Raw genomic sequence first — 19,511 nt, forward strand, 5'->3', positions numbered from 1 at the left:
AGTCCTCTACAAGGTGTGTAGATTATAGCCTCCTTCAGAGCTGTACTGGCAGGCCGCTGATCTGATGTATTTTCCACCTAGCCCGAGTGCTGTGATGCCGATATAGGCGGCTGCACTGTCTGGCAATCGTGGGTGGGAAAAGTGTATTAAATGGCTGAAGCTGCTGTTTGCTCCACGCCACTCTGCCGAGGTGAGAGAATCAGATCGCAGGTGGCTGGAGCGGGAGTTGAGATGCTTCTTGGTGATGTAATGGTCAGAGGAGGCTCTTTGCTAGTCTTTGGGCCCTACACAAGCAGGACACAGCCGGTGAGATCGGTTTAGCAATTTGCCAGTACGAGTGTGTGCACGTAGGAAAAAAAAGCAGCTGCCGTATGAATCAAAAGTAAAACTTTTATTGTATCCAAGCAACGTGTTTCAGAGGGCTCAACCCTGTTTTATCAGGCTAGGCTGCTACCCTGATGAAAGAGGGTTGAGCCCTCTGAAACGTGTTGCTTGGCTACAATTTTTATTGGATGACAACTTGAGTGCATTTTCCCCTCACCCCTTGTTTTTTTTCACCCATACCCCGCATCCCACTGTCTACTGCAGGCTACAAACATGGGGGCCAAGACACAACTAAACGTTTTATAATATTGAGTACTAAGCCCGTCGGGACCTGGGGCTTTGCCAGTTTCAAGGATTTCCCAGCCCCGAGGAATTCATCCTCTGTGACTGGGGCTTCCAAGTCCTCTCTGTCTGATTGTTCAAGATGTAGGGGTTTAGAATATTTTGAGAAAAAGTCAGCTATCCTGGTCTCCCTGGCTGGGTAGAGAGAGTCAAGTTGGGCGAGGCGGATGAAGGTTATATACAGCTTCCTAGTAGGATTAAAACTCCTCCGCAATTTCTTCTGATTTCATCAATTTGGTCTGTTGTTTATGTGTCAGAGATGCAATATGAGATTGGAGCATTTGTTTTATGAGATCTGTAGCAAGGTATTTACCACTTTTGTTACCACTCTCATAGAAGATTTTGTTTAGTAGTCATCACTTTATTTCTAGCTTCTGCAAAGAGAAGCACACCCAGAGTGGCTCTAATTGTGATCGACTCCTCTAGACTATGAATAGCCAGAAATTGCTTATGGATTCATTCGAGGTAAGACAACTTTGCAGATTATTCTATGCCCTCCTCCCTTTACTTTTTTTTAATGTAGATCCCATCCTAATAAAATGGCCTCTGACTAACGCCTTGTGAGCCTCCCATGTAGTTAAATCTGAGAATGCAGTGTTATTGTTTAAACGAAAATACTCTGTAAGCATATCAGCGGTCTCCTTTACTCTAAACTTTTCTGATAAGAAATTCAGGTTGAGCCCCCAGCACCAAGTCTTAGCTGTCTTTTTATAGGAATCCTAAGAGTGAGAAACACAGAAGCATGGTCAGAAATATTCCTCGAACTAACACAACATTTCTCGTCCACAACACACGACAAATCTCTTTGAGATACAAAAAAAGAATCAATCCTAGATTATTTGTCGTGGATCGGGAATAAAAGGTAAAATCTCTCTCCTGTGGGTGAGAGATATGCCAGTGATCCAAGAGTGTTAGCTTTTGGCGTTAAGTCTTAATGTATCTGAGTGCCCGTTATGATAAGACAGATGTGCTGTTAGAGCAATCTTGAGTAGGGTGCAAGAGAACATTCAGATCACCACCCAAAATAAGTAGACCACTGCTGAAATTCTCCAGTTCAGGTTGCTGTGTGTTTAGGGCATATATGCTAGCAAGTGTGAGGTGGTGGTTTGCCACTTTGCCTTTAACAAACAGATATATACTATCTGAGTCACCTTCAACCTCTTCCACTACAAAAGGGATGTCCTTGTGAATGAATATAGAGAACCCTTTCGATTTGGAGGTTGGAGAAGTAGCATGAAATGCTTGCAGGAATCTACGATCAAATCTAGTGGGAATATGGTGGGTTCTAAGATTGATCTCCTGTAGAAAAGCAAATTGAACCTTTTCCCTATGCAGAAAATCGAAAATACAGGATCCTTTTTCAGGTGTTAGGCTCTTCTCCCTGAGAGCCTGAAGCAAGGGTTTAAGCGTGCGTGATTTGGCGAGAGTTATGGCACAGAGGTCTTGGTAAAGCTGGGCCCTGGGTAAGTATCGATTCTTTCTATTCTCCGGTCTCTGGTTCCCTTTAATGGGCACAATTTTTTTCAACCTAGATGTCTAGTTTTTTCACACAAATACACACACATGAGCATTCAGTAGGACTCAAAAGGAAAATTCAGTTTTTTTAACTGGCTGGATTAGGAAGAGGAAAACTCTTAAAGGACAAGAAACAACAACAGGTCTTTTAGCAGACACTTTCAGAATAGAGCAGTAGATTCGTATACTTAGGTCTTCTGCCCTGTCTCTTTAAAGTGTAACTGTCGGGCATAAAATCAAAAAACAATTCTTAATTTTAATCTGGTAAACAAGTAATAAGGATGGGAACCAGGCAATACAAAAGTTAAAATCACTATTACTTGTCTTGTTGATAAATGATCATTCCCCAGTTTACCTGACTCGTATTTGGTACATTGCCACACAAAGGAAGTTGCAGGGTTGTCCTTTTTTGCTTCTCTACTTTCCCCTCAGACTTAAAGAGTAACTGTCAGGCTGCAGAAGCTAATTTAAACCTCTATTCTCCTGTGTTAAACAGTTTAGAAGGAAGCCCAAAAGCCATTAGTGAAGATAAAAATCTCAGTTACCTTTGATGTGTGCTTATCTTAAAGGCTATTATAGACCCATAAGGACGCAAGCCGCATACTAAACTGCAAAGCATTCTGGGGCCCTCCCCTCGGCTGCTAATGAGACGTTACAGCAGCTTCTAATCAGTCTAGCCCGTAGCACTGATAAATCTCTGGGCAGAGTACACTGCAGGAGTCAGCTATTGTTCCTAGCCACATGGCTCATTAATATTCACTGCACACTGTGTTGTTCAAGTACGAGCTGATCTGTGATCAGGAAGCAGGCAGGACATGACGACACATTTGACAGAAAAACATGGAGCCTGCCATGAGCTGTCAGGAGCATCTATCTCTGCATATACTATATACAAATTCTGTGAAATCCAAACGTGGACAGTGAAATGCATATGTAATGTAAGTACAGCCAATCTTTAGCTACTGATATATGTGTTTATTTTCTCTGAGACCTTATACCTAACAGCTCCTCTTTAAAGAGAACCCGAGGTGGGGTTCTGACAATGCAATTCACGTACAGAGGCTGGGTCTGCCTATACTGCCCAGCCTCTGTTGCTATTTCAATCCCCCCTAAGTTCCCCCTGCGCTCTGCAATCCCCCATAAATCACAGCCGCACTTGTGCAGGCTGTGTTTACATCTGTACTGTCACTCTGCATGCTCCTCCGCCTCCTGCATAGCTCCAGTCCTGCCCGCGTCCCTTCCCTCCAATCAGCGGGGAGGGAAGGGACGCGGGCGGGGACCGGAGCTATGCAGGAGGCGGGGGGAGCGGCAGACTGACAGTACAGAGGTAAACACAGCCCGCTGTGACACGCTGCGTGTCGGCAGCACGGCTTTGATTTATGGGTGAGCGCAGGGGGGGGGCTTAGGGGGGATTGAAATAGCAACAGAGGCTGGGCAGTATAGGCAGACCCAGCCTCTGTATGTGGATTGCATTGTCAGAACCCCACCTTGGGTTCTCTTTAAGTAATTCAGCCTGATTGGCTGAAGCCTCTTTCCCTCCCGTTTTCACCCTCCTACACCTCTGTTCCTCTCTGATTGGCCAATATTTCTAATGCTAAGATAATGCACTTTCTATAGTGGAGGGCAGGCAATGCATACACAATCAGGCAGAGGAGAGTAAGGGAGGAAATGACATCAAGATTGGCTTCAAAATAGCCAGAGTTAAAATGGGAAATGCTAAGAAGTTTTTTCTCTTTTTTTTTTACTGTAGAAAAATCACTAAAATCGAAACATGGACAGTGCATGTTATGTAAGTAGAGCAAGTATTTATCTACTTATATATGTGTTTTTATGGCTGACAGCTCCTCTTTAAAGAGAAACAAGTTATATTATTACAAATGCTCACATGATGCTAACTTGTGAGTAATTTAGACTGTTTTTGTGCTTGAAAGTAAATATAGTAAAAATAGAAAGTAAAATAATTTTATCAAAGTATCTATTCAAAAATCCCATTTGATAGGGCTGTGACATACAAAACATATACCGTATTTGGTGCCGTATAAGACGCACTTTTTCTCCCCAAAAAGTGGGGAGAAAAAGTCCCTGCGTCTTATACGGCAAAGGCAGGGAATCCCCGACTTACGAAAGCCCGCCAATACGAACCGCCGACCCGCCGCCATCGGGGATTCCCTGCCTTTGTCCCCGCTGTGCATGGCTTCCCCCCTGATGCGTCTCCTCCCTCCCCCTTGTGTCTCTGTGGCCCCCCCCCCGTGCGAGCAGTGACAACAGCTTACCTCCTCCATCTTGCCCGCGCCGATTGAAGACATCCGGTTTCTCCGTGCGGCTTCCTCTAGTGCCGGGCTTCTAATGACGCGTCATTGATGACGCGTCATTAGATGCCCGACACTAGAGGAAGCCGCACGGAGAAGCCGGATGTCTTCATTCGCCGCGGGCAAGATGGAGGAGGTAAGCTGCTGCTGCCGCCGCTGTTTGCACTGGGGGGGCCACAGAGACACAAGGGGGAGGGAGGAGACGCGCAGGCAGGGTACCGAGCCAGGCACAGCGGGGACACGGGGGCTGCCAAAAACACACAGGGGGCTGCCAGGAGGACACAGGGGGCTGCCAGGAGGACACAGGGGGCTGCCATGAGGACACAGGGGGCTGCCATGAGGACACAGGGGGTCTGACAGGAGGACACAGGGGGTCTGACAGGAGGACACAGGGGGTCTGACAGGAGGACACAGGGGGCTGCCAGGAGGACACAGGGGGCTGCCAGGAGGACACAGGGGGCTGCCAGGAGGACACAGGGGGCTGCCAGGACACAGGGGGTTTGACAGGAGGACACAGGGGGTCTGACAGGAGGACACAGGAGGTTTGACAGGAACACACAGGGGTCTAACAGGAGGACACAGGGGGCTGACAGGAGGACACAGGGGGGAGTCCAGTACATGGAAGGACAAGGGGGTCACACCAGAGGACACAGGGGGGAGACATGGGGCATACAGGAGGACACATGGGGGACACATGAGGAACATAGGAGGACATCATTTGGGGGAGGACATGTACAAAATGCTCCTGATATGTAGACGCTCCAGACCAGGTTTCGATTATTTTTTTCCCCTGATTTTTGCCCTCTAAACCTGGGTGCGTCTTATATGCCGGAGCGTCTTATACGGCGCGAAATACGGTACAACCAATAAAGACTACAGAAAATATTCACAGAACATATTAGTGGTAGTACACAGTAGGTGGGCAGATTCGTAACAGATCTCTTACCAGCAGTAAGAATCCCTTTAGCACTCTGAGCCAAACTGGATGATTTCACTATACCAAAAATAGCTGTAAAAGAGCCAGAAGATGGATGTTACTCATCATAGAAAAGCAAATTTGTGACATTAAAAAGTAATTCATTTTCACTTGCATTATGCATAAAACTGTTCGATGTATGAAAATGTTTGTACACAAGTAATATTGCCTGTTTACAAATTACAAGGTTCCAAAGTACAGTTTGTCTGCTCTAAAAGCTGCGAATGCATTTGTCATAGATTTTAACTAGTTAATGTTTAGGTTACAGTATGTCTATGCCCCCAGAGACTTCATTTTGGCTCCAGGGGCAAATAAGCCATATCTCGCCGTGACCGCCGCTGTGCACACTCCCACTCAGCCCTGTACGCGCTCCCTCTGCTTCCTGTTGGTACTCAGTTTAATGAATTGGAACACAGTTCCCATTCCATGATCTAACTGTCCGTGATCAATGAAACCGGCATCAATGAGATGCCGTTTCAGTGACTAAACAGAAAGTGAAAGCATACACGCATTACTTTCGATAACACGTGTATGCAGTAAAAGAGACACAATCAAAATAAAGTGGAGGGACATCTAGTGGCCAAATAGTTAAATTACGCCTACATAGACATCTCATTAACTAAAATTCCCATAAATGAACCCCTTACCTCCCCTCCAATATTTACCAAAATAAAATACTTTAAAAAAAATTACATAAAAAATACATAAATACCGTGTTTCCCCTAAAGTAAGACATCCCCTGAGAATAAGCCCTTGCAGGAATTCCTAGCATGCTTGAAATATAAGACATCCCCCGAATGTAAGCCCTAGGAGCAGCCCACATGACACCAGCAAGTCACGCTCAATACAAAGCCTGGATACAGGAGAACAGCAGTATAATGTAAGTTCTACAGTCCTGTATATGTGTCAGGCAATTTGTGTTTTTGTTGGAGTCAGCCCTCCTGATCTGGCGTGATAAGCATCAGCAGCACTTCACCTCTTCACCTTTTTCCCAGGTCACGCAACTTATCCTATCATAGCTCTGGGGAGCCTGACAGAGTTCTCTGTTTGCAAGAAATAGACTCTTATGCTGGGAATACACAGTATGTTTTTGAGCCATTTAGATGGCTCGATTGATAATTTCTGACATGTCCGATCTCCCGCCCGATCGATTCTGCACTCGGTTTTGCATAGGGAACAATGGGAAAAGATAAGAAAAACGAATGGAAGATAATAGAATCGGGCGCAAAATCGAGCAGGGAATCGATTGGGCGGCAGAATCGAGCCGCAAAAACACACTGTGTATTCCCAGCATTACCCACATGATCAGCAGAATTAATTTCTTGTAAGTGAGAGCCAATATCTGCAAACCACAAGCTCTGTGCATACTGCTTGTGTTTCAGCATGGCATGCAGTATATACATTTTGTATAGGAAAACTACCAGTGTTTCCCCCCACAAATAAGACATCCTCTGAAAATAAGCCCTAGCACATCTTTTGGACCAAAAATTTATATAAGACAGTGTCTTATTTTTGGGGAAACACGGTAGTTACCTTAGGGACTCAACTTTTTTAATATGTATGTCATTACTGTTAGTTTTGCAAAAAAAAAAGGGCTCGTAATTAGTGATGGACACAAAACTGAAAAAATACACCTTTATTTCCTAAGTCTGTTTCTGGCCACAAAAGTGATGGAAAAGTTGGACTGGACTGTGTCATGCCGGAGGGGAATCCATGCCTAAAGTCTCACAAAAATTAAGAAGTTGATGCAAAGTCGGGTTTTAATCCCTAAAGGGCAGAAATCGCATTACATTTCTGCAAATAATGCACTGGAGTGGTACTGTGCGTGCAACTTAATGTGGCAACAATAGCAGTAGTGTGCACAGCCCTGGGTGTCAGTGGGCTGTGAAGTGTCACACACAGAGAAATGCAATAGTACTATCAGAATACATTGAAATAATAATGCACTGGAGTGGTACTGTGCTGGCAACTTAACTTCTTACCGATCGGCTAACGTCAATGGGCATGGCCGCGGCGGCAGCCCCAGGACCGCCTAACGCCAATTGGCGTCAAGTCCTGGGGCTCTGTTTTGCAGGAGATCGCGCGCAGGCTGTGCGCGCATCTCCTGCTCGGGGGGCAGAGCTCCGCCTCCTCTTTAGAATCCGAGCGGCAATTGCCGCTCGGGAGACTGTTAGATGGTGAAACTGCCGTCTAAACACATAGTACAGCGCTGCGATCAGCAGCAGCGCTGTACTGGGGACAAGAGAGCAATCAGCTCTCATAGGCAGAAGCCTATGACAGCCGATCGCGTGATTGGCTGGATGCAGGGAGGGAGGGGAATAACAAAACAAAAAAATGCATATTTTGTGTAAAAAACACACAAATAAATATTTAAAGAGAATCTGTACGCTAATATTCTTACACTAAAAAGCATACCATTCTATTCCTTATTTTCTCCTGTGCCCCTCTGTGCTGTTTATGCCACTCTCTGCTGCAATCCTGGCTTGTAATTAACAGTTTTAGGCAATGTTTACAAACAAACTAACCAGCTTCTAATAGGCTCAGCTAAGCATAGTGTGTGAGTATGCAGGGGGCCTGCAGAGGGTGTGTATCGCTTCTACCAATCACAAGCAGCCCTGCACATTCCACACAATCAAAGCCTTAGCCCGACAAACAGGACAGAGGAAAGATACATTGATTTATTACAGAGACAGTGTAATTAGGAAGAGCTGCAGTAAGCCCCAGCACATTAGAACAGGCATAGGAACTCATAGGATAGAAGAACTAAGGCTGAAAAAATTGTTACAGAGTCTCTAACAACAAAAAAAAACAACACCTGGGGTGGTGATCAGACCCCACCAACAGAGAGCTCTGTTGGTGGGGGGAAAAGGGGAGGGCCCTGCAGCTTAGCCTTAAAGCTGCAGTGGCCATTTCAGTTAAAATGTGCCTGGTCTTTAGGGGGGTTTACCACTGTGGTCCTCAAGTGGTTAATGCAGCGACAGCAGTAGTGTGCACACAGCTCTGGGTGTCAGTGGGCTGTGGAGTGTCACACACACAAGAAAAAAAAAAAACACAGGCCACCGATGTACTAGCTCTCAAAAGGGCTCTTTGGGGTGCTTTCACAGCAAATGAGGAACAAGAACACAGGCCTAGCTAATGCTTTCCCTACCTATCCGCAGCAAGTCTGACCCTGCTCTCACTAACAGTCAGCAGGAAGCAGAGAATGAATCCAATATGGCCACCGCAACTACTTTTTAATAGGTGGGTGGGGGGTCCAGGAGGGGGAGCTAGCTGATTGGCTGCCATGTGTCTCCTGAATGTGAGGTAAATCATCAACGTTTGGCTCCATGATGATGTGTAGGGGGCGGGTCGAACACGCCATATGTTCGCAATTGACCGCGAACAGTGGAAATTTGCCGGGAACTGTCTGCCGGCAAATTGTTCGGGCCATCTCGAATTATTGGTGAATAAAAGGAGGAGCGCTAAAAGGTGAAAATTGCTCTTGTCCATAAGTGGAAAAAAACTCAGTTAATATAGAAATATAGAAGCTATCTAGTGAAAATTTCTCATATGTCTCTGCTTGTCAGCTCAGTACAGTTCTGTTTCAGTTACGTGGCTTGCTGTAACTAATTATAGCACCAGAGAAATGTAAACAAAAGACAATTTATGGCGACGCTGGTTGGCATTACGCAGATTTTTAGCGGTGGTGCACGCGGACTGAACTAGGAAGTTGTATGTGTCGGCAGCCACCCGGGAGTTGACCCCGCCTAATGGAGTTTGTAAGTCCGTATGAACTGCACCGCATTATTTTTACTAGAGTGGTTTTACACGATTGGAAGCTGGTCTTCCTTTTTCTTTTCTCCCCCATATTCATACATCACTGGGCATGCGGAGGAGCAGTTACAGATTGGGCATTGCCTAAAAGGTGGCCGGGGAGCTGAGGAACTTGCCAGAGAGGTGGCGGGGGCCAGATACCCCCGAAGACGCATAGAGGTCTTTGTGACCTCAGCATCTGGTGAGTGGGACCCTGAAATGGACTACTACACAACACTGTAATTTGAATACTGTGTTTTCATAGTGTATTCTGTGACTTTTATATGGAGCTAAGCCTGTGATACAGTGGCTTGCAAAAGTATTCGGCCCCCTTGAAGTTTTCCACATTTTGTCACATTACTGCCACAAACATGAATCAATTTTATTGGAATTCCACATGAAAGACCAATACAAAGTGGTGTACACGTGCGAAGTGGAATGAAAATCATACATGATTCCAAACATTTTTTACAAATCAATAACTGCAAAGTGGGATGTGCATAATTATTCTGCCCCCTTTGGTCTGAGTGCAGTCAGTTGCCCATAGACATTGCCTGATGAGTGCTAATGACTAAATAGAGTGCACCTGTGTGTAAACTAATGTCAGTAGAAATACAGCTGCTCTGTGATGGCCTCGGAGGTTGTCTAAGAGAATATTGGGAGCAATAACACCATGAAGTCCAAAGAACACACCAGACAGGTCAGGGATAAAGTTATTGAGGAATTTAAAGCAGGCTTAGGCTACAAAAAGATTTCCAAAGCCTTGGACATCCCATGGAGCACTGTTTAAGGGATCATTCAGAAATGAAAGGAATATGGCACAACTGTAAACCTACCAAAACAAGGCCGTCCACCTAAACCCACAGGCCGAACAAGGAGAGCGGTGATCAGACATGCAGTCAAGAGGCCCATGGTGACTCTGGACAAGCTGCAGAGATCTACAGCTCAGGTGGGGGAATCTGTCCATAGGACAACTATTAGTCGTGCACTGCACAAAGTTGGCCTTTATGGAAGAGTGGCAAGAAGAAAGCCATTGTTAACAGAAAAGCATAAGAAGTCCCATTTGCAGTTTGCCACAAGTCATGTGGGGGACACAGCAAACGTGGAAGAAGGTGCTCTGATCAGATGAGACCAAAAAGGAACTTTTTGGTCAAAATGCAAAACGCTATGTGTGACGGAAAACTAACCCTGCACATAAGTCTGAACACACCATCCCCACTGTCAAATATGGTGGTGGCAGCATCATGCTCCGGGGGTGCTTCTCTTCAGCAGGGACAGGGAAGCTGGTCAGAGTTGAAGGGAAGATGGATGGAGCCAAATACAGGGCAATCATGGAAGAAAACCTCTTGGAGTCTGCAAAAGACTTGAGACTAGGGTGGAGGTTCACCTTCCAGCAGAACATCGACCCTAAAAATAAAGCCAGGGCAACAATGGAATGGTTTAAAACAAAACATATCCATGTGTTAGAATGGCCCAGTCAAAGTCCAGATCTAAATCCAAATCGAGAATCTGTGGCAAGATCTGAAAACTACTGTTCACAAACGCTGTCCATCTAATCTGATTGAGCTGGAGCTGTTTTGCAAAGAAGAATGGGCAAGGATTTCAGTCTCTAGATGTGCAAAGCTGGTAGAAACATACCCTAAAAGACTGGCAGCTATAATTTCAGCAAAAGGTGGTTCTACAAAGTATTGACTCAGAGGGCTGAATAATTACGCACACCCCACTTTGCAGTTATTGATTTGTAAAAAATGTTTGGAATCCTGTATGATTTCCGTTCCACTTCTCACGTGTACACCACTTTGTATTGGTCTTTCATGTGGAATTCCAATAAAATTGATTCATGTTTGTGGCAGTAATGTGACAAAATGTGGAAAACTTCAAGGGGGCTGAATACTTTTGCAAGCCACTGTATATAAATACAAACAGAAGGAGCTTTCCACTCCAAAGTTTAAGGCTGTAAATATTCTTTTAGAGCAAAAAAAGAAATGCTGAGTTCAGAGCACTTTATAGAGTCATAACTAAGGAAAAGAATTGTAAAGGTGTGTACATACAGAGTTCACTCTATTTCACCTGTTAACATATGCATTTCTGCATGTGTACATTTTCACACACAGCAGACATGTTTGAATACGTTAAAACATGCATCTGGGGCCGCACAAAATACTACATATGTATATGGATATACAGTGGGATGCGAAAGTTTGGGCAACCTTGTTAATCATCATGATTTTCCTGTATAAATTGTTGGTTGTTACGATAAAAAAATGTCAGTTAAATATATCATATAGGAGACACACACTGTGATATTTGAGAAGTGAAATTAATTTTATTGGATTTACAGAAAGTGCGCAATAATTGATTAAATAAAATTAGACAGGTGCATAAATTTGGGCACTGTTGTCATTTTATTGATTCTAAAACCTTTAGAACTAATTATTGGAACTCAAATTGGCTTGGTAATCTCAGTGACCCCTGACCTACATATGCAGGTGAATCCAATTATGAGAAGGAGTATTTAAAGTGAGTGTTTACCATTTTAAAAATAAAGTCGGATACTCACCTAAGGAGAGGGAAAGCTCGGTCCTAATGAGCCTTCCCTCTCCTCTCCCGGTCCCCGGTCCCGCGCAGGATCCCCCATGGCAGTATTTGACCAGTTCGGTCAAATACTGCCACTTCCGCATGCCGAAGGGAGCTTTCGGTAGCCTTCGGGAGCACTCGGTCTCCCTAAGACGGGCCGCTCCATACTACGAATGCGCGAGCGCCCTTTATGACGCACTCGCGCGTGCGTAGTATAGAGCGGCCCGTCTTCGGAAGCCCGAGTGCTCCCGAAGACCTCCGAAGTCCCTGCGGCGGCGGACGCGAACGGGGGAGCCAGCGCAGCACCGAGGGCACCGGGAAAGGAGAGGGAAGGCTCATTAAGACCGAGCCTTCCCTCTCCTTAGGTGAGTATCTGACTTTTTTATTTTTAATTTGGTACCCATTGGCTTTAAAGGATACCTGAACTGACATGTGATATGATGAGATAGACATGTGTATGTACAGTGCCTAGCACACAAATAACTATGCTGTGTTCCTTTTTTTCTTTCTCTGCCGGAAAGAGTTAAATATCAGGTATGTAAGTGGCTGACTCAGTCCTGACTCAGACAGGAAGTGACTACAGTGACCCTCACTGATAAGAAATTCCAACGATAAAACACTTTCCTATAGCAGTAAATGGTTTCTGAGAGCAAGAAAGAGATAAAAAGGGGAAAATCTTCACTTCAGTCACTTCCTGTCTGAGTCAGGATTGAGTCAGCCACTTACATACCTGATATTTAAAGAGACTCTGAAGTCTCCCTAAATGAGGTTTTTATTTTAAAAAACCTCATTACCATTATTAACCACTTGACCCCCCAGTGCTAAATTTCTCCGTCCCTCTGCGCACTGCTTCACCCCCAGGGACGGAGAAAGGCGCACTTATTTGTTTACTGGCTGGGAGTGGGCGGGGACCTCGCGCGCACACTCCAGCCAGCCAGCACAGCAGGTGACTAATTGGATGTTAGGAACAAGCGTTCCTAAATCCAATTAGACGCGCCGATTGCGGACACAATGGAGGCTGCTTCAAACAGAAGCAGTCTCCATTGATAACACATTAATGTAAACAAACGTGTAGCGCGCGATCGCGCGCCCCCGCGACCCGCGCGCGCACACACCCCCGCTCTGCAGTGCAATGATTGGTTATGGGGACCCCAGTCCCCAATAACCAATCATATCACAGTAAAAAATGAATGGAAGCAGCGCTGCAATGTACAAATTGCGCTGGTGCTTCAGGGGTAAAACCCCTCCGTTGTGAAGTGGTTAAAACACCGCATCCCCGCGGCTGAAAACCCCCGCGATCACCCCAAACTCACGGGGTACACGACAGGCAAAATCCACGACTTTCTTGGTCGTGGTTTTTGCTGCCGCCTCTATGCGCGTCAATCAGCGCGTATCTCTGCCTCTCCCCCGCCCCTCTCAGTGAAGGAAGACTGAGAGGGGCGGGGGAGAGGGGGCGAGCCATCAAGGTTGTTCACCATCAAGGTTTAGGGGAAGGATAAAGAAAGCTGTCTCAGAGATTTCAGCTGTCTGTTTCCACAGTTAGGAACATAGTGTGGAAATTGAAGACCATAGGCTCAGTTCAAGTTAAGGCTCGAAGTGGCAGACCAAGAAAAATCTTGGATAGACAGAAGCGACGAATGGTGAGAACTGTCAGAGTCAACCCACAGACCAGCACCAAAGACCTAGAACATCATCTTGCTTCAGATGTAGTCACTGTGGATCGTTCAACTATTCAGCGTGCTTTACACAAGATGCTGTATGCGACAGTGATGCAGAGGAAGCATTTTCTCTGCCCACAGCACAAACAGAGCCGATTGTGGTATGCTAAAGCACATTTGGACAAGCCAGCTTCATTTTGGAATAAGGTGCTGTGGACTGATGAAACTAAAATTGAGTTTTTTGGCCATAACAAGGGGGGTTATGCATGGAGGAAAAACAACACAGCATTCCAAGAAAAACACCTGCTACCTACGGTAAAATATGGTGGTGGTTCCATCATGCTGTTGGGCTGTGTGGCCAGTGCAGAGACTGTGGATCTTGTCAAAGTTGAGGGACGCATGGATTCACACACACAAAAGAAATGCTCACTCCCTGACAGCACTTATATATAGTCTGCAGACTGCCTGTCAGCCAATAAGAAGTGCAAATACATTACACCTAGTCTGCAGTACTTAATTAAGCAGAGGCTGAGTAATTCAGCCAGTCATTGGAGAGGGATTCAGTTGCATTTAGACAAAGGCTATGACCAGCAGGGGGCACCAGCATGCAGGAAACTCCCTCTCATCCGCCCCCCTCCTAACTAAACTGCATAAGGAGCTGCAAATGAAGTTTAAACTATGCAAACACTAGTGCACATGACAGGCAGGGGCCCCGAGCACTGCCACTGCTCGGGACCCCAAAACCAGCATGTAACACAATAAGGGAGGCATGGATTCCACTCAGTATCAGCAGATTCTGAAGACCAATGCCCAGGAATCAGTGACAAAGCTGAAGCTGCGCCGGGGCTGGATCTTTCAACAAGACAACGACCCTAAACACTGCTCAAAATCCACTAAGGCATTCATGCAGATGAACAAGTACAATGTTCTGGAATGGCCATCTCAGTCCCCAGACCTGAAAATAATTGAAAATATGTGGTGTGAGTTAAAGAGAGCTGTCCATGCTCGGAAGCCATTAAACCTGAATGAACTAGAGATGTTTTGTAAAGAGGAATGGTCCAAATTTCCTTCAATCAGAATCCAGACTCTCATTGGCACCTTCATGAAGTGTTTAGAGGCTGTAATTTCTGCAAAAGAAGGATTTACTAATTATTGATTTTATATCTTTTTTGTGGTGCCCAAATTTATGCACCTGCCTAATTTTTGTTTAAACAATTATTGCACACTTTCTGTAAATCCAAGAAGCTTCATCTCACTTGTCAAATATCACTGTGTGGGTCTCCTATATGATATATTCAACTGATATTTTTTATAGTAACAACCAACGATTTATACAGGAAAATCATTACAATTAACAAGGTTGCCCAAACTTTTGCTTCCAACTGTAAAACCCCTACACGGCTGTGTACGCCATACGTTAACGCCTCCAATTAGGTAAAGCCTGAGTCCTGCACAAATAGACAGGGTCTGCACTACAATCTGGGCAACCTGGGAAATTGCCCCAGGGTGCTGAGCTGACTGCCCCCAACTTAACTGTGCTCCCTGGGTCCGCTGCAGTCTCCAGCATAGTAGCGACTCACCTATCCTGGTGGGTGTGCTCCTCTGTCAATCCATGGAACAGTGCTCTCCATCTTTATCCACCACTAGCTGCATCTTCTCTGTGACCCATAGCATGTTATTCAGTAAAAACATGCACTGGATCATGGGGGAGAGGCATGTGTGTGTGTATGAAGACAGGAGCACATGAAGCCATGGACCAATGGAGAAGCATGCCTCTGAAAGAAAGAAAGACTCTGCAAGGGCCCCAGGGAGCACAGTAAAGTTGGGGGGGGGTGACCTGGAGGGAATACCTATGACTCAGCCGCCGGGAGATTTGGGCGCAGAGCAAGGCCGATAAACGGCTCACCCTGCTCCTGCACAAGTCCCGACAACATTAAATACTATTCCCCCTACAGGCTGGCTGCCATGGGTAGTGGGGTAAAATGTAATTTGGCTTCCAGCTATTGCTGGCAGCTGAATTACAGTGTTTTTGTAGTAAGTTGTGCGCCATCTTTTGATGGTGCCCAAATTACTCACTGAGCGCCGCTATAGCAGTAATTCCTACTATGGCCTAAGGTGTTGCCGGCTGCGCCCAGATCTCTTGCGCTATTTTTACAGCGTTCCACGGGGGGGGGGTGGTCTGTAGGCGGCAGCCAGCTTGCGGCCTTTTGGAGGAATTGGGCAGCAGCAGTTAGTCCCTAATGCTGCTTGAGGGAAGGAGGGGTCTTGTTAGAGGAGCCCCAATGTTAATTTTGCCCTAGGGGTCCCATTGTTACTAGAATAGGCCCATGCAAACCTTAATCATAGCACTAAATAGATGTATCATTTTGTAAGGAATCAATATTGTTGAGGATACTGAATCAACAATTGGACGGTAATGAATACAACAATATCTATTTCTGTTCATTCTAGGTGGTCGTTTGGCTAAAGAAAAACACACCAATAACAGTGATAATCAAAATTGCGGTAGTGTAAATATTCAATGGTGGGGTATGCACTCCCCCGTTATCAAAAAATGAAAAACAATTATTATTTCAAATAGTATCAAAATGTATTGTTTCAAAAATGACCAAACTTTATTAATCTAAAAAATGTAATAAAAATACATGGGATGGCCACCCCGTCACAACACAACCGTATCAGTCACCACACATCACCACACTCACACGCAAGCATCTAAAGGTATCTGTATATCTGTCTATTTGATAGCGAATCACAGCACCAACTAATAAAGTTCTTTGGTTTGATGGTGGCAGAGTCAATCATAGACGGGGAAAGCAAAAGTCTAGGCTGCATGCGAAAGGCATGCAAACTGTTCCTCAGGCCAGGTCAGACAATGGTTTGCAAAAAAGCTTAAGCATAGCAGTATTAGTCCCACAGTGTAGACATATGCAGAAAGCAGTCCATCCAGCACATATATATCAGTATAGCGATCTGAGGGTTAATGACCATCCATTGTTATCAGAAGCATAGTGCAGGCAGTCTATGTATTAGTGTGACACTGCAAAGTGCTGTTGATACAATTGAAATGCATATCTTGTCTAACCAAAGTCCTGTGGAGCACCTTTCTCCCATCAATAGTAGACGGCCATGCTAAATCCGTGGATGCTGTATAGCGGGGATACTTGTGGAGCAATGCAGGTCCAGCCAGCACTGGTATTACCCGAAGGTGTCCAGATCAACCATCAGGAGATGTCAGCGTGAGCGGTGGACCAGCTGGTGGGACCGTTGGAGTGGGTCCTGGCTAGACTGAATACGGAGGTCGGGACGTCATGGCGTCCCATGCACGAGGCAGGCAGCTACCCCGACGTTTCGCTGCCTTTCTCAAGGGGCGTGGCTACCGTGACGTGCGACTCCCTGACCTTTACCCTAATAGCAGCCAATCAGCACGCAGAAGCACTGCAACACCACTGCAACACTCATTCATCTTTCTTCTCGCTCTTCCTCTGCTGAAGCTCTCTGTCAAGCTCTTCACTGGCTGCCAATTAACCAGAGGATCCAGTTCAAACTCCTAACCCTAATCTACAAAGCTATCCACAATCTCTCTCCCCGATACATATCCTCACTAATTTCCAGATACAAACCCAATCGCAATCTCAGATCTGCACACAATCTTCTGTTGTCCTCCTCTAGAATCACCTCCTCACATTCACGCTTACAAGATTTTGCACGCGCTTCACCCCTTCTCTGGAATCCCCTCCCACAACACATCCAACACTCGCCAACCTTTGTTACTTTTAAACGCTCTCTAAAAACTCATTTGTTCCGACAAGCATATGCGCTACCTTAAGCCACTTCCCTTTTGTCTTAAGACCAAATTGCACTCCTACTAGGTATCCTAAAACACACTGCCTTTATATATTTTATCGTATACTACCCCTCCTCTTGTTTTCCCCCCATTCCCTTTAGATTTTAAGCAAGGGCAGGGCTCTCTCCCCGTTTTGTGTCTGGGAAATCATTATACATTTTATTCATCATGTTATTTTTATCAATGTCATTACCACTTCTGTATTTTGTATTCTGTATGCTGTATCATTTTTTTGTATTTTGTCACTAATTATGTATCTTGTATATTAGTGTACACCATTGTCTGTATTATGTACCCCATGTTTGTTTCTTACTTTGTACAGCGCCACGGAATATGTTGGCGCTTTATAAATCAATAATAATAACACCAGCCTGCTCCCTCACATAACCCTGTTGATCCAGAGGAAGGCGAAAAACCCTTACAAGGCATGGTCCACTTAGACTCAAAAGGGGAAAAAAAGTCCTTCCCGACTCCAGATGGCAATCAGATAAAATCCCTGGATCAACACCACTAGGCATTACCTAGTAATTATAGCCATGGATGTCTTTCAACGCAAGAAAAGCATCTAAGCCCCCTTTAAACGAGATATAGAATTTGCCATAACTACTTTCTGTGGCTATTCATTCCATATTTTAATCACTCTTACTGTAAAGAACCCTTTACTAAATAAATGGCTAAAACGTTTTTCCTCCATGCGCAGATCATGTCCCCTTGTACTTTGTAAAAGCTTAGGGACAAAAGCACATCTGCCAAGCTTTTATATTGCGCTGACGTATTTATACATGCTAATTAGATCTCCTCTAATGCTGGGAATACACGGTACGTTTCTGTACCGTGTATCGACCAGCTGATCCAGCCAGCTGATAATATTCAGCTGGCCCGATCATGCCGCTCGACCCTCCCCACTCAATCCCCGCCGGCGGACAATGGCAGGGAATCGAGCGCTGATAAGGAAGTGTCTGCGGGGACGAGCGGGGATCCATCCGCGCGGGGACGCGGCTGGGGTCGATCCGGCGGCTCGACCCGTGTATTCCAGCCATAAGGCGTCTTTTCTCTAGACTAAATAAACCCAGTTTATCTAACCTTTCTTGGTAAGTGAGACCTTTCATCCCTCGTATGAATTGTGTTGCTTGTCTCTGCACCTGCTCTAAAACTACAATATATTTCCTGTAATGTGGTGCCCAGAACTGAATTCCATATTCCAGATGTGGCCTTACTAGAGACTTAACGAGGGGAAATATGTTGCTAGCATCTCAAATTTTTATTTCCCTTTTAATGCATCCCAAAATTTTATTAGCTTTAGTTGCAGCTGCTTGGCATTGAATACGATTATTGAACTTGTTGTCATTGAGTACTCCTAAGTCCTTCTCCAAGTTTGATGTGCCCATCTGTATCCCGTTTATTTTGTATGGTGCTAGATCATTGGTGAGACCAAAATGCATGACTTTACATTTTTCGACAATGAATTTCATCTGCCATTTATGTGCCCATATACCCATCCTATCCAGATCCTGTTGCAATATGTCACTATCCTCCTGAGAATTGATGATTTTGCACAATTTTCTATCATTAGAAAAAATAGCACCATTGCTTTATACTGCATCTACTAGGTCATTAATAAATAAATTGAAAAGCACTGAACCCAGTACTGACCCCTGTGGGACCCCACTGCTAACAGTCACACATTTTGAATAAAAACAGGGAACACCAAGAGCCCCAATAGTGTAATTCGTACTGGACAAGGTGACAATAAGTTTGTATTGCTAGATACTCACAAGTCAGGGTCACCAGCAGGCAACCACTGTAAAGGCAGGTGGGGAGATTGTCCTGACCCCACTCAGGATTAAGAAGTCGCTTTCTGTAGACAGGAAGAAAGGGTAGCAACCCTCCACCAAGGGTGGACTCAAAATTGTATACAATGAACAGAGGCGCCAAAAGTATAAGATTAGATTAAATGAGCTTAAAAAACAACTTAAATGGCAAAATTGAAGCAGGAAGTGGTGGTCTTACCTCCCTCAAGCAGACACGACAACGACTGCGATTCAGACAGTCAAACACATTTATTAGGAACTCCAAAAAGAAATGCAACGCGTTTCGCAGGTTCAACCCCGCTTCATCAGGCAATATAGGGAGGAGTATCAAACAATATGCACAAGGATTCAAGTTAAGCG

General features: G+C 45.1%; 1 protein-coding gene across 4 annotated transcripts in view; it reads right to left on the minus strand.

The window, feature by feature from the left end:
• TAMM41 (TAM41 mitochondrial translocator assembly and maintenance homolog) overlaps positions 1 to 19,511 on the minus strand; it is a 666,331-nt gene that overhangs the window by 74,312 nt on the left and 572,508 nt on the right. For all 4 annotated transcript variants that reach the window (XM_068253613.1, XM_068253614.1, XM_068253611.1 and 1 more), the window contains one exon: positions 5,437 to 5,499. In XM_068253613.1, coding sequence (XP_068109714.1) covers positions 5,437 to 5,499 — 63 coding nt within the window. The remainder of the gene's footprint in view (positions 1 to 5,436; positions 5,500 to 19,511) is intronic.

The sequence above is a fragment of the Hyperolius riggenbachi genome, chromosome 9, assembly GCF_040937935.1.
Source record: "Hyperolius riggenbachi isolate aHypRig1 chromosome 9, aHypRig1.pri, whole genome shotgun sequence".
Lineage (NCBI taxonomy): Eukaryota > Metazoa > Chordata > Amphibia > Anura > Hyperoliidae > Hyperolius > Hyperolius riggenbachi.